At 44.6% G+C, this 14330-nt stretch overlaps 1 protein-coding gene across 3 annotated transcripts; it reads left to right on the top strand.

Annotated features, from left to right (window-relative positions):
- Positions 1–1430: 1430 nt before the first annotated feature.
- si:ch211-149e23.4 (hemicentin-1) lies at positions 1431–14264 on the top strand. 3 transcript variants are annotated; one of them, XM_053873750.1, is made up of 14 exons: positions 1431–1553; positions 5100–5426; positions 5487–5771; positions 7222–7497; positions 7558–7699; positions 8692–8852; positions 8921–9202; positions 9302–9595; positions 11188–11472; positions 11538–11694; positions 11884–12044; positions 12109–12184; positions 13704–13731; positions 13806–14264. In XM_053873750.1, the coding sequence occupies exons 1-14, from the start codon at positions 1487–1489 to the stop codon at positions 13929–13931; spliced, it is 2667 nt and encodes an 888-aa protein (XP_053729725.1). In that variant the 5' UTR covers positions 1431–1486; the 3' UTR covers positions 13932–14264. The 3 variants fall into 3 exon arrangements, with proteins under 3 accessions (XP_053729725.1, XP_053729726.1, XP_053729727.1); XM_053873751.1 differs by having other exon boundaries at positions 7222–7359; XM_053873752.1 differs by lacking the exon at positions 5100–5426 and having other exon boundaries at positions 1453–1553.
- Positions 14265–14330: the final 66 nt, after the last annotated feature.

Below are 14330 nucleotides of genomic sequence, written 5' to 3' on the forward strand. Positions count from 1 at the left end.
GAAGAATGGGAATTACTGTTTTAGACATGATTCTACAAAGTAAATCTACTTTTTTCCTATTTTCATTGCAATTTTGTACCACTAAAGAATGTTATTTAACGCTAGTAATCGTAATATTTTTTTTATTATGATAATAATTTTTTATTGTAAAACGAAATTAAAAACCCTGCATTTTTGCATTTTAAGGTCTATTCCATAAAATAGTCTGTCTTTACTTCTCTGCTTTAAATTAAATTAAATTAAATTAAATTAAATTAAATCTGTGGTTAATGTGTCACAGGTCAAAATATTTTCTAGGCTAAAATTCAAAAATTAAAATCCCCAAAACAGTCGTCAGCTACAAGACAGAAAATCTACATGCACCTTTAAAATTTGTCTCCCGGCAGATGTTGGATCGCAGGGCCAGCAGCCAAAGATTAGAGACCCTATAAACACTGAGGTGTGACCTCTCTTCTATACGAAGAATGGGAATAGCTGAGATGTTTAGACCAATGACTCTTTCAGCTGAACAAAAATGGAACCTTCAGTCCTGCTCTTCACTCATTTGTAAAGTGGTTACTCACAAGTACGTGTTTATTTCCATCAGACTCACTTAAACAAAAGGCTTCTAAATGACAAAGGGAAACCAAATTCATCTCAGCTTTCTGGTGAAACTGACCAGCGACTGTCTCTCAATATTACAGATAAATTTGCCTCTTAAAAACTCAATTTCACAGATCACAGAGCCGCTGGTCCCTGCCGCCTGTTTTTACAGCAGAAACTCAAAAAGGGCGTTTCAAACCACAAACTACTGAACGTGTAGCAGGTGTTTGTGTCAGCTCTTTTATGCTGCTGCACTTGTGATGACTCAACACAAAAGTTGCTACAATTTAACAGGAAATAAAGCACAGATGCATAAAATGAGGATGAGTCATGCAAAACAGCCGTTTCCAGCCTCCGTCCTGAAGTTCCTGTTTCCCAGTCGCGCTCCTCATTAGAGGACTTCGCAAACAACAATAAGTTTACGGATCAGTCGACAGAGTGGGAAGGACGTGACCAGCGCGCCTTCCCGCCGGACAGGAAACATTCTTTAGAAAGCCCACTGCCGTCTGTTGTGGTGGGATGTGGAGGCGGGATCAAGGCAAGGCACTCATCGGGCTGGTGCGTGGATGTTTTCGGAGAACAAACACTCCCACCTCTCCCAGGATGAGATCGGAAACACCTTAAGCCGCACACTCGTCATCACCGGGAGCTTGATGTTTTCCTTGGCAACAAGACTCTAATGAGTTCCATCCTACCCCCAACACCAACCACTAGCACGCCATAGTTCAGATCATCCATCAATAGTTCATGTGCATGTTGATGTTTTCACCACGATTCTTGAAGTCAGAGTGGCAGCAGCTTCCGTCATCTGCACAGGGTGTGCACCTCAACCACAAACTAGTCTCACTCTTTAGATGCCCTGGTTTGTCTCTCTTGTCTGTCGATCTGACTCCATCTGTCGAACATGAGACCCCTGTGGCTCTTGTTTTTGGGGTTCCTTTTCAGAGTCGCCACCAGCTTGGACACTCACGGTGAGTCTCCTTTGAACTGATGAAACCACATTGGTCCCTTCAAAAAGAAATAGTTTCTCCGATTTAGTTTCCTTTTATTTACAGTCGCTGATGGAATAATGATATTGTTTGGAGCCTATGGGCTTTCAAGTTTCTGGAAGCAAGACACAGACTCCGACTGTACTGTGCATATCTATATTTTATTTGCAGCCATTACCGAATTTGTATCCTTAAGGTGGGTCTTTTTCACGCTTGGCTGACATTTATTTTGGCAATAACCTGCAAGGGCAAGTGAATTATGAACCCAGCAGGCATAATTGAAGTGATACAGCATATTTATTCCTCTGCCTCTCGCCGTCCTTTCAAGTCTCTCCACATTGTTTCCATTTGCTGTGATGTATAGACACACCATTGCAGCTGAACTGCTTTGGAGTGCTGGAGGCGAGAGATAGTTTTCCATGGAGCCGTTGAGCTCCAGGAAAACACACACATAAAGTTGAGTATCTTGAAAAGAATATTGGCGGCGACGTATTTACACGCTGAGGTGGAAGGTTCAGTAGGTTCAGTTCTCTCCAGACTGAGTTCGGATCAGTTGAATTTACTCCATTCTGGTTTGGTAGCACAGGAAATGCTAACACCATAGTTAGCATTTCTGCATGTTAGATTAAAAAGTAAGGTGTACTATCTCGGCTAAAATGACAAAATAGAGTTCAAAGTTTAAGGTCCAGTGAGTAGCATTTTCTTGAAATATGGTGGCCACTGAGGGACATAATAGATTAAATTGCTCCGCCATTTCCTCCTCTCACATGATAAATCTCTGGGGTAGCAAATGGTTGTCGTCGCGACATCTAACCTGGAAAGTTCTCTTCCTTTCCTTCTTCTTTTCTTCATGTTTGAAGCGAGAACAATTGCCTTTTTTACTGGAGCTGTTATGGGAACGAGTGCAGCATTTAATAACAGAAAAACTTTTTTACTAAAAACAAACAGCTCCAGAGCAGGCGACGGTGTAGCACATAAAGATCGCACACTCCATGTTACCCACAATGCACCTCGGCTTTCCCTGCTCTGGGTAGAATTACATGGATGACATCTTGGGTTTTTGAAACGTGAAGGCTACCGTAGTTGTTGTACTTACTTTCACTCAACACTTAATGGGAAAAATTCGTACTCATTGGACTTCTAAGCCGCACGATCTTAGTTAGCATTCGACTACATTAGCATTGTTTTCAGTTAGCAGTTTATGTTTTTTAACGCTAATTCTATTTTGATTGTCTTGAACACGCTTTTGAGGAAGATTTTAACCCCGTAACCCACGCCCAACCCAAATGCTAGCAGTAATACATGGGAAAGTATAATCAATAAGTGGTTTTACTGATGGGCAAACGTAACGCAAAGTTTATTAAACGTCCAAAAGTGACAGAGAACCACGTCATTCAACTTCCTCTTCAGTCAGACTGAGGTCAGGATGATTTCCTGGAGAATTTATTTTTCACCACTATAGAATGAATCAGTAGAAGCTAGTGTCTGAGTCAGTGTCTGCCTCTCACCCTGTGTTGCTGGGACAGCCGCCAGTCGACCTTGCACGAATAAGATGTGAAACTCAGAGGGACGGAAGCGTCCGAAAAATATTTTACAGTAAAATCAATATAAAACAACATCAAGGAAGCTTGAGGTAAAAAATAATTACGATAAAAGTAACTTGGCGGAGCTTCCTGTCCGTCCCACCAATCCTCCCCTCCCCCTTTCCATCATCGCTTGGACGATGTCAGTGCTCTTAAGAAGCGAGCGAACAATTAAAAAAAAAGTTTGGTAACCTAAGTGGAAGTTTTTTTTGGCCTGCCTGAATAAGTTTGAGAACATTTCTGAATTATTTACCGGCGAAGTGGCGCAGCACCCATCCATCCACTTAGGCAAGATTAAAGACTGATGAGATTGATCTGCTTTTACTTTGTGGTCACTCGGGCAAAAAAAAAAGTTGTTTTGTGGTATAAATACATTTGATGGGGACTTTGGGTGCAAAGAAACTCCTGAGTCACTTTTGACTTTGGTGTCCGAGTCCTTTGCAACATGCAATGACAAGACAACATGAGGAGGGGAGGACGACTCTCTGCTGCTGCTCAGTGCAGGTGCGGCCCCGAGGGAAGACGCTGTGTCATGGAGGTCAGCAGTGATGCTGCCTGTTCTTTATGTACGAGTTCTGAACTGAGGCCAGGTCGGAGGAGATCAGACCTGAGAACAGTCAGTCATTTTTCATGAGGTCAGCATCAAAACTTGTTCGATTTTTAAATGTAGCTTTATTAAATATACATTTTCTGTGTTTATTTACATTTTACTGTGGGGTTTTAACGCTTTCATGTCCTTCATACTCATTGCTCAACTTAAAAGGAGAATTTTTATTCTTAGTATTTTAAATATTTTGCAGAGAAAAGGACTCTTTTTTTAAGTGTTTTAAAATATATTTTGCTGCATATATTTTCACATTTATATTGACAATATATGGCAATAAATCAACTGCATATAAGTTTGATTTTTGTTATTTTAATAATTATAACTGATAATTATATTCCAAGAACTTCATGACACGTTTTCTGTTTCTGGTTTTCTACTCATTGGCTATGCTCTAGAATATAACATGGCCTCCCTGGTGCCCATCCCTGGTGTTCCACTAGGAAGCAGAGCAGTGTGTGTGTGCTGAAAACTGTCAAAGATTGATGGGCAGCAAGCGACTCCTTCATTTGCTAAACTTCATGAATACACAATTTTTCACACTGGAGCAGATGTGACAGAAGATGTAGAGAAGTCAAAGCTCCAGACAAAGTGGTGTTAAAGTGATAAATAACCTGAACAAACTAGCAAGAAGACAGGATGACTGAGGATGAACTGATTTGAGATCTTGATGGCCGGTGCTTGAACTCCCTTCGGCTGCTCCTCATGCACCTGATGCTGGGTAAAGAAGTTTGAGCTCAGCTCGGCTGAGAGAAGAGTGTCCTTACGTGCACCCTGAGAACAGAGGAAGCGGGGTGGAGGGGATTTAGTATGCATGGATGTCCACGCACCATCTCCTCTGCAAGTGCTGCTACCTGTCAGCTTCCATTAACCGCCCTCCTCTCTGAAAGCCCTCCCGCAGTCCTTCTCAGGAAGAGGTCGACGGAGGTTTGTTGGCGCGGACTGTGGCGCAACATTTGGACTGTTTTCACGCCATTAACATAATGGGGTGGTCTATTAGAGGCGCGAGGAGCGGGAGACGGCGTCATTTGTCAAGCGTCATGAAGTCCTGGAACAACCTCGCGGCGCCTCTGGCGTGACTGTTGACTCTGTTTGTATTGATCGCTTGACGCGTGCTAATCATGATAGAATGACCACCTGACTCCAAGCCACTGACCCCATAAGTCGACCTCATGCATCATAGTTTCACTTAACTGCTGAAAGACAATGGAGCGGCGGCGGCACCGCGGACATCCATGAGCTTCACAGAAACAAGGGCGAGCCCGTTTGGGCTCGATTCTCCTGTGTTTGCAGATTTAGGACAGTGAAGGGTGAACTCTTGACCTCTGGACATTGTTTCAGGGGGAGAGCAGATTGTGGTGGTCACGCGCAACATCACCGCCGTCCTGGGGCAGGATGTGCACCTGGGCTGCAGATTTCTGGGCGAGGGTGAGCTCAGTAGCTCCATGTGGAAGCGGCAGATTCCAGCGAAGAACAGGTCAAAGCGACTGGCGGGATTTTTCAACGGGAAGGTTTTCAGCCGCCAGACAGGGGTTTTGATCAGAGGCTCTCCCACGAACCTCACCGTGGAGATGAAGGTGACCAGCGTGGACCAGGAGGGGGAGTACACCTGCGAGTTTGCGACTAGCGACGAAGAATTTTCCGCCACGGCGCTGGTCACCGTCGTCGGTAAGATGACTTGATAGCAGATGAATTGAAGTGATCTTGATAAACCTGTTCCACTGACAGCGAGACCGACCGTCTTCATGGGCGCTAAGACCATCAACGGGACTCACAACCAGTCGGTGTGGTGCTCCGCCGTCGGCGGGAGACCCCCACCTCAGATCAGCTGGCTCATCAACAACTCCCAGTCGGTTGACACGAACCAGACTGAACACGCCAACGGCACCGTCACTCTCACCAGCACCGTGCACCTCCTGACGCACCTCCTGGAAGACGACCGCGTCACCTGCCTGGTCAAACACCCGACCCTTCCGGGCTCCGAACAGGTCACTGTGAAGGTGGAAACGTACGGTAAAGCTGCATCTTTGTTGTGCCGCCTCATCATGACTCAGCAGGCAGCCTCCTCTCACTCTGCTCCACAAACACTCTGGCTGTAAATCACATGAAAATTCATCTGTCAATTTTGGCCCGGCTTTATGAAATAAAATAAAATAAAATAAAATAACAGAGGCTGGTCACAAATTCAATAGTCTGACGGCCTGCATATAGCTCTATGGAATACCAGAGAAATGAAGAAACAAGTGGAAATAAATGTGGAGATAAATGGAAATATCTGTGCCAACTTTTATTTAAGTTTCTTTTTTCATATATATTTTCACTTTTATATATTTTTCACGTCACTCTTTTATTTTAGCACTTCTATTCCACAGAACCCAATGGAAAGGGTTAATTTGGAGGTCCTGATAGGTGGCCATTTTAAGTCAATGTGTAATCCGTTTTTTTTTTTTCTGTAGTTTATTATTATTATATTTTATTTTAAAAAAATCACGACAAACCATTTCAACATAAAAATCCTGATTTATCTATTCTTTATTGATTTCTCTATCACTAAATTCCACTTTTATTTTTATCTTTTAAATAAATTAATATATATATATACATATATATGTATTTTTTTAATACACGAATTCTGAATGAACATATTCTGTGAGGCTTTTCAAACATGATTAAATTTACACTGCCCTTGTAGAGAATGACTAAAATCTGTAGTATTTATACTTACACATAATTCTCAACACTTCAATGAACACTTTTAATCTTTTTAATCCATTTTGTGCCCTGGACAAGGCACTGTTTCATTTCAATCGTAGCTCAGGAAGAAAAAACAAAAGCCTCACTTTTCTCCTTCTATGATTTTGCAGTCAGTCATTTGAGGTGATGGTGAGTTAGGTTACTCCATTGCGTCAACATCACTGATGATCGAGTGAAGTTACGTCTACCTTGAACACAGTTGTGGGACTTCAGAAGTCATAACTTCAGGAGTGTAACACCTCTCAGATGTCGGCCAGAAAAGTAAATGTAATGTTTCGGTCAATGCTGTTTTAAAGCCAGGGTGGTTTTATCAGCAGGAGCCGCTCCATCTCTGACAGCAGTCGTAACTTCCAAGTGCGAACTGATGGAAGCTGGAAGCCGATTTACTCTTTGTATCCTTGGCACTGGCACGGTTACGAGGTGCTCGCTCACCTCCTCTCACGAGCGCCCGTATATTCCTTCGGTGTCTTCGGTAATAGACTCTGATTTGCTGCATTAAGCGCTTGCGGTTGTCTCCACTCGGACTTGACGTCAGGCGCTCCTGACACTCAGCTGCAGTCCGGCCAACAGATGGAGCAGGTGATAAGCCTGAGTCAGCAACTTTGGGAAGCTCCTGTATTTAGCATTCTGCAGGCGTTTAAAGGTTCTGGGGAAGGCATTAGAGGCAGTGGATGAAATAACTCTTCTCACCTTCCTTCCCACGACTCAGTGAAGCCAAACGTGACTGCTAAAGCAGAGATGGTGGAGCGAGGCGGGAGCGACTTTTGGGTGGTCTCTTGCACCGCATCCGGCGGGAGACCCGACACCGATATCTCTCTGGCCCCGAGCGCCGGCATCGAGCTGCACAGTGAGATGGACTCAGACCCACAAACACGCTCCTTCCTGCTCCCTGCAGCAGCGTTTGAAGGCCTCAACGCCACTTGTGTGTTTGACCACCCGAAATTTACTCACAAGGAGTCACGAGTCATCACATTACCATCGCTCTGTGAGTTCTCACACTGAGCTCCACGTGTCGTAACTATCTGAGATGTTGTTGTCCACTCAGATTTAGGGGAAGTTTGTATCGTCTCGCCAACCGTCAACAACCAAACAAACAAGTCAGTGGAGCTGCAGGAAGGCCAGAGCGTCGCCGCCATCCGCTTCCTGGTCACTGGAAACGTGCCACGATACAACTTCTCCTGTACAAAGTAAGGCAGATCTTAGGAGATTAATGGGATTAAAGATTTCGTGTCAGCTGAACCGCCAAAGATGAATGGTCCAGAAGATGTTTATTGATGAGATCAGAAACACACCGATGAATAGTTTTGCTTGAAGCTGCAGTATTTCGGGAAGTTTGTTTGATGGATGCACCAAACCTCTCTCAAGTTCAGTCCTTCTGAATTAGAAACACTTGTTTGGAGACGTGAACAAAATACATCTGGATTTATAAGTGGACAGAAGCGTGAGAACAACTGCAGTCAAGAGAAAAACTGCTGGTGTGGTGGAGAAATGAAGTGTCTACCTTAAATTCTCGAGGCACAACAGTAAATCACAGGTTTCTACGGTGACATCAGCAGTGTTGACCAGCGTAAATACAGTTCTATGAGGAGCTATTTTTTTCATACTTGTTTTCATTGGCTTTGGTGCGTTGCATGTCAGCTAGTCATAGTCGTAGTAGTAGTGGCAGTTGTCGTCATAATCGTGGTAGTAGTAACCCTCATAGTCATCTTCGTCATAGTCGTCTTGTTGTCCCTTTAGCACTGTCATTGTAGTCAAAGTCGTCATAGTACTAGTAATAGTAGTAGTTGTTGTCATCGTAGTAGTAACCGTGGTAACACTATACATTGGGCAACACATTATTAACTATTATTAAACTTACGTTACTTGTTTATTTACGGTTAATACTTGGTAGTAACAGCAACACTGCCCCCCATGGTTTCCGGTGGTACTGCTCTATTTTGTACATAAGCTTTGTGGAACCCTGCAGAAATACAGACGAAATGAGCACAGAGCGAAATATGAACATTACACATAAATCTGATGTTGCCGTGTCTCATTGTTTTGGAAAAAAACCGAGCACACGTGCAGAGAAGCTTGAAGAGATTTTAAACCACAAGCCGCAGAATGCAGGAAACAGACATGGCGACATTAAGATTTCTGTGAAAATTAATACCAGTCCCGTTCGATCTCCTTCCCTCAGGGACGACGACCCGCTGCCACCAGACGTGGAGCTGTCGGGCAGCGACCTCTCCGTCCGAGGGCCAGTGGCTCTTCGGCACGCTGGCGTGTACCGATGTGTCGCTTCTTATCACCGTCACAAATCAGCGCTGCGGTTTAAGGTGACAGTGAAACCTAAAGTTGGTAGGTGCACCACTCACTGAGGATGTGTTTTCTGCTGTTGAATTATTCACATGCTAGTTTTCTCTCAGTGGCTCCCGTCGTCCGCGTTGAAGTTCTGAGCCGTGATGGACGGAGTCAGATGGAGTGCTGGGCAGAGGAGAGTGTTCCAGCCGCCAGCGTCTCCTGGCTGCTGCCGCCGGGCGTGTCTGGAGACTCCTGGTTCAATTTCACTTCCCATAATGGAAGCCACTCCGTCAGAGGAGTCCTGGTGCTGCCGGCCTGCTCGGCTCTGGATCTGACTGCAGAGTGCGTGATAAATCACCCGGCGCTTGAGCAGCCGGAGAACAGGAGTGTAACTCTGCCGCTCTGCGGTGCGTTCAACAAATCATGGATGATTCTCTGGGAGCAGATGTAATGTTTGGCAGTACATTTCACCCGTCCTGCTGCTAAACGGCTCTTTTCCCACGCAGGCCCACCTGACATCACCGTCCGCTCCGGGGCCCAGTGGAAACATGGAGAGCAGTACACAGAAGCCGTCTGCTCTGTGGACAGCGTCGCCCCTCCAGCTACAATATCCTGGCTTGTTGGGGGCGAGAGCATCAGTCATGTGATGCAGACGGAACCCCGAGCGGATGGTTCGGTCCGGACCCAGAGCTGGGTGCATTTCCTGTCCTCTCTGTATTCTGGGCAGACGGTTGCCTGCGTGGTGGAGCATCCGACGCTGAAGGCGCCTGAGAGCAGAGCGCTGCACATTCCAGTGGGGAGTATGTTTGAATCTTGCTGTCACACACATTCACTGGTGCAGCGGCAACATTTGACTTCCATTATCAAGTCGGAAAACAAAAATCTCTTGACGTTGAAAGCAAGACATCCAGCGGGACTGTTTGGCTTGTTACAGTTTCTGTTTTGTTCGGAGAGTCAGATGCTATTCTTGACCTCACGTTCCCAAAACACTCCCAGTGAAATAAAATATACAGCTGGGGTCGGGGGTCGTATTGAATTTTCTGGAACTGCTGAAAAGATTCCTTGTGAACCTTTTTGGTCGCATTAGCTTCTGTGCCTGTGCTAACTGGGCTATCCCAGTGGTGTAAAAATACAGTGGGCCAAACAGGAAGGATATTTAAAGTGACTCCTTGAACAAGACATGAAACTCAAAACCGAATCGGTCACTCTGAGGTTAAATATAGATGCATCCCTCAACATTCTTCCATGTTCCCGTCTCGCATTCCCGCCCATCTGGATCCATTTTTTTCAGATCACGTTAAGACCTCCGCCAATTTTGCCCCCAGGTCAAGTCAAAAGACAGTTTCAATTGCATGTCCATCATCCAAATGCTGCTTGCTTTCATCTATCAATCCTTCCCCACCTCCCTTTCATCCTTCCCTTCTCCTTTCATCCTTCCTTCTTCTCATCTATGCATCCACCCACTGTTTCGTCCATTATCTTTCTCTCTTTCTTTCTCCATTCCTTCCTACCTTCCCATCATCCTACCTTCCTTCCTTCTCATCCATCTCTGCCCATTCATTCATCCTTCCTTCTGTCCACTCAAAACTCTTCCTTCCATCTGTCTGCCTTTCCTTCCATCTATCGTGATTCCTCCCTTCCTTCCCTGCCATCCATCCTGCTTTCCCTCCCTCCCATCTACCCATCCATTATTCCACCCATGATACCTTCCTTCCTTCACTCTTCCTTCATTCCCATCCTCCTTCCTTCCGTCCATTCATCTATCTTTCATTCTTTTTTCCAACCAACCATCATCTTTCCATACTTCCTCCCCTCCAATTCATTCTTCCCTCCTCCCTCCTTCCTTCTTCTCATCTATCCATCCACCCACTGTTTCATCCATTATCTTTCTCTCTTTCTCTCTCCATTCCTTTCTACCTTCCTATCATCCTACCTTCCTTCCTTCTCATCATCTCTGTCCATTCATTCATCCTTCCTTCTGTCCACTCAAAACTCTTCCTTCCATCCATCTGCCTTTCCTTCCATCTATCATGATTCCTTCCTTCCTTCCCTGCCATCCATCGATCCATCCTGCTTTCCCTCCCTCCCATCTACCCATCCTTTATTCCACCCATGATACCTTCATTCCTTCATTCCTATCCTCCTTCCTTCCGTCAATTCATCTTTCATTCTTTTTTCCGACCAACCATCATCTTTCCATACTTCCTTCCCTCCAATTCATTCTTCCCTCCTCCTTCCTTCCCTCTCCTCATCTATCCATCCACCCGCCCGTCCTCCCCATTCATCCATTCTTCCTTCTAAACTAAATGAAGCTAACCTACAGAACAGGAACCTGAATTAATGCCTTCCAGTTTTGCAGTCGACTGATCATCTCCCCTCTGTTTCCCGTCAGCTGCCCCTCAGCTCAGGGTCTCCCTCCTCCACGATCAAGACTCCCAACAGTGGGTGGCGCTCTGTAACTGCACTGGGGAGGCTGCTGGGGCGAATCTCACCTGGATTCTTCCTGACAACACCAAGGCTCAAACATCTCTGCTCTCTCAGCACGAGGGGCGTGTCCTTAACGCCCAGCTGATGTATCAGTTCTCTCTGGCCATGCATGAAGGTCACGACCTCACCTGTGTGTGCCAGTTTGATTCCCGACTCACTGAGAAGAAGACGGTTCACATCCCGAGATACTGTGAGCGAGACACACACGGCGCTGTTGAGATCAGGATGATGACTATGTTTATAACCTCTCCTCAGATTTGTCCACCTTGAGAGTCCTGAATCAAACTTCAATGCTGAAAAGCCGTAACGGACACGTCCTGCCGCGACTCTCGCTTCAGGGGAGTGGCCCCCACCAGAGGGTGGTGCTGCGAGCTGAAGGCAACGTGCCAGAGTACGACCTTCGCTGTCAGAGGTGAGCTGTCCTTCCTTTACCCCCACAACTGTGTCTTTCACGCGTTTCGACTCCCAGACTATATGTTTACCTGGAATAACCCGGGAGCAACACATCAGGTGATGGAAACAAACCCTGCTGAGGCTCACAGTTTCCATCAATGTGACTCTTACGTTTGACACGTTCGTTCTTCACCTCTGTTTGTTCCAGGAGTGACGGTGTGTTTGTGGACACAGAAGAGTCTGCCATGGTCTTTAAGAGGAGGCTCACAGAGGAGGACTCTGGACTCTACACCTGCCGTGCGTCCTTCTACCACCACTCCGCCTCTGTCCAGCTTCTAGTGGAGGTCACGGATGAGAGCGGACCTTCTGGTACGGTTCTCCACCACTTGTGAATGAAAGCCAGACCAGTGACGTCCTTTGTCTGGTCCTGCAGCCCCAAGGATCCTGGTCTGCATGTCGACGGTGCTGGCCATCGCCTTGGTCCTGTCTGTGCTTATCTGGGCGCTTCGGTAAGTTCAGTGATGATGAAGGAAGCTAAATGAGGCGATAAACCTCTGGTGTCGTGAGAGGCAAACAGGATGTGAACAGTTGCCCCCAAACTTTCCGAAAAACCTCTTGAAAAACAGGAAGTGATGTGGCCACAGACGGAAAGTTTCATAACTTAAATGAAGCAATGTTTCGTAACAAATCTAGTGGATGAACTGTTGACTTGAGTGAAGATGTTAAAGAATGGTGGTGAGTGTTAAGTTGTGAGAACTTGCAATGCTATTGGGAAAGGAGTGTGCAAAGTCACATTAAGACGTACATGAAGGTGACAGAAAGAGAATACTTCAAATGTTGGTAAATGTTATCTTGAGCAATACATGCATATACAGTACATATTTTTCCACTTTATAATGTATTGTGATATGTTACAGAGAATGTTGAATGTAGAGAATGTATATATATATATATATATAGAGAGAGATAGATAGATAGATAGATAGATAGATAGATAGATAGATAGATAGATAGACAGACAGACAGATAGATAGATAGATAGATAGATAGATAGACAGACAGACAGATAGATAGATAGATAGATAGATAGATAGATAGATAGATAGATAGATAGATAGATAAATAGATAGATAGATAGATAGATAGATAGATAGAGCCTCCAAGATACCATGACAAACTAACAAACTCTGAGGAGAAAGTCTTCGACAGAAATGTCATTTATGGTTAAGACATAAATAAATAACAAAATAATAAATAATAAATCATTTGAATTTTATCCCTGAATTTTGGGGCGACATTGATGGGAATTGCATCATAAATACACTTCAAAGAGATCAAACAAATCATGAATAATGACCCTTAACTGAAGATGAAAGGCAAACGTATAAATAAAGAACGAGGAGCCATCAGAATTAAAAAAAAAGGAAAGTTTTGTAAACACTTTGCAGTGATTGAGTGGGAGCAGATACTGCAGTGAGCATTGCATCCTCAGAGACTCTGTCCCATGATCCTTTTAATGAGCCGGCCTCTACTTTAGGATGGCGTACACAGGAAAGATGGCGAGGGCCTATTTAAGGTGACTCAATTGAACCCCCTGTTAGCGTCGGGTCAGTTTTTGTCAGCAGCAGGTCTTCATCATGTGGTCAGGTCAGAGTGGTCAATGATGGAATCAATGAGGAATCAGGTTGATATTTTAGTCAGGGAGGGTGGTTCTGTGTGGCCGAAGGTGACCCCGCTTTTGATCTAGTTTGGACTCACAGGACACACGAGACGTCATACTGGTGAACCCACTCAGTAACGTAAAGGCTGATCATTGCTACTGGAGATCGAGATTTCTATATAGCCTTGTGTTGGGGATGAATAAAGAGCAGCAGGTCTTCACTGTGGACTCAGGTGGCAAATTAAGCGTCTGCATGGAGTCGGGAATGACGTCTTCTCAAGGTCACTGAAGTTTGGATCACCTGCTTCAGCTCGGAAAACACCAACGTGTTGATATTTTGAAGTCACCAGGTGCATTTTGCCTTTCAGGAGACGAGAAAAAGCATCGCCACAAAAGGTAATGAGCCGCAGTTCTGCGCTACAGTTGTGTCGGCAATTTGTGTAAAACATGACTTTCTGTGGTTGTTACAGAAGAAGGAATCAGTCTCCACACTGACGCCTCTGATGCAGGACGTGTCATCCTCAGCAAAAGAAGGGAACAGCGGTGAAAACTTGCAGCTGGTCAACATTGTCATCGATGTCAAGAGCACTGTTTGAAAGTGTTTCTCAATTTGTTAGGTTTATTAGGTGCCTCCTGCGTTACATGAGGCTGTTTGACTTCAACAGTTCTCATCAAGACACTTAGAACTGAACATATGTGAGAAAGAAACAAGTTCAAATATGTTTGATATTTACACCTAATGAAATCAGTTTCCAACAGGGGTGTTTAATTAAAGCCGTTGTATTAAAAGTTGGTTGATCTTTTGTCAAATATTTAATCTATTCTGGTAAATAAATTTAATCTGCAATGTTTATTGTCAATAAACTGTGTTTTTGTATTGTTGCGATGACAATATAGTTTTATCTTTGTATATACCGTATTTTTAAGTTCTCCACTTGTATTTTTTAAATAAAAGAAAGTGTTTTACAAGCTGCCGATTTAAAGTGTTTTTGTTG

The sequence above is a fragment of the Synchiropus splendidus genome, chromosome 8 (genome assembly GCF_027744825.2).
Source record: "Synchiropus splendidus isolate RoL2022-P1 chromosome 8, RoL_Sspl_1.0, whole genome shotgun sequence".
Classification (NCBI taxonomy): domain Eukaryota; kingdom Metazoa; phylum Chordata; class Actinopteri; order Syngnathiformes; family Callionymidae; genus Synchiropus; species Synchiropus splendidus.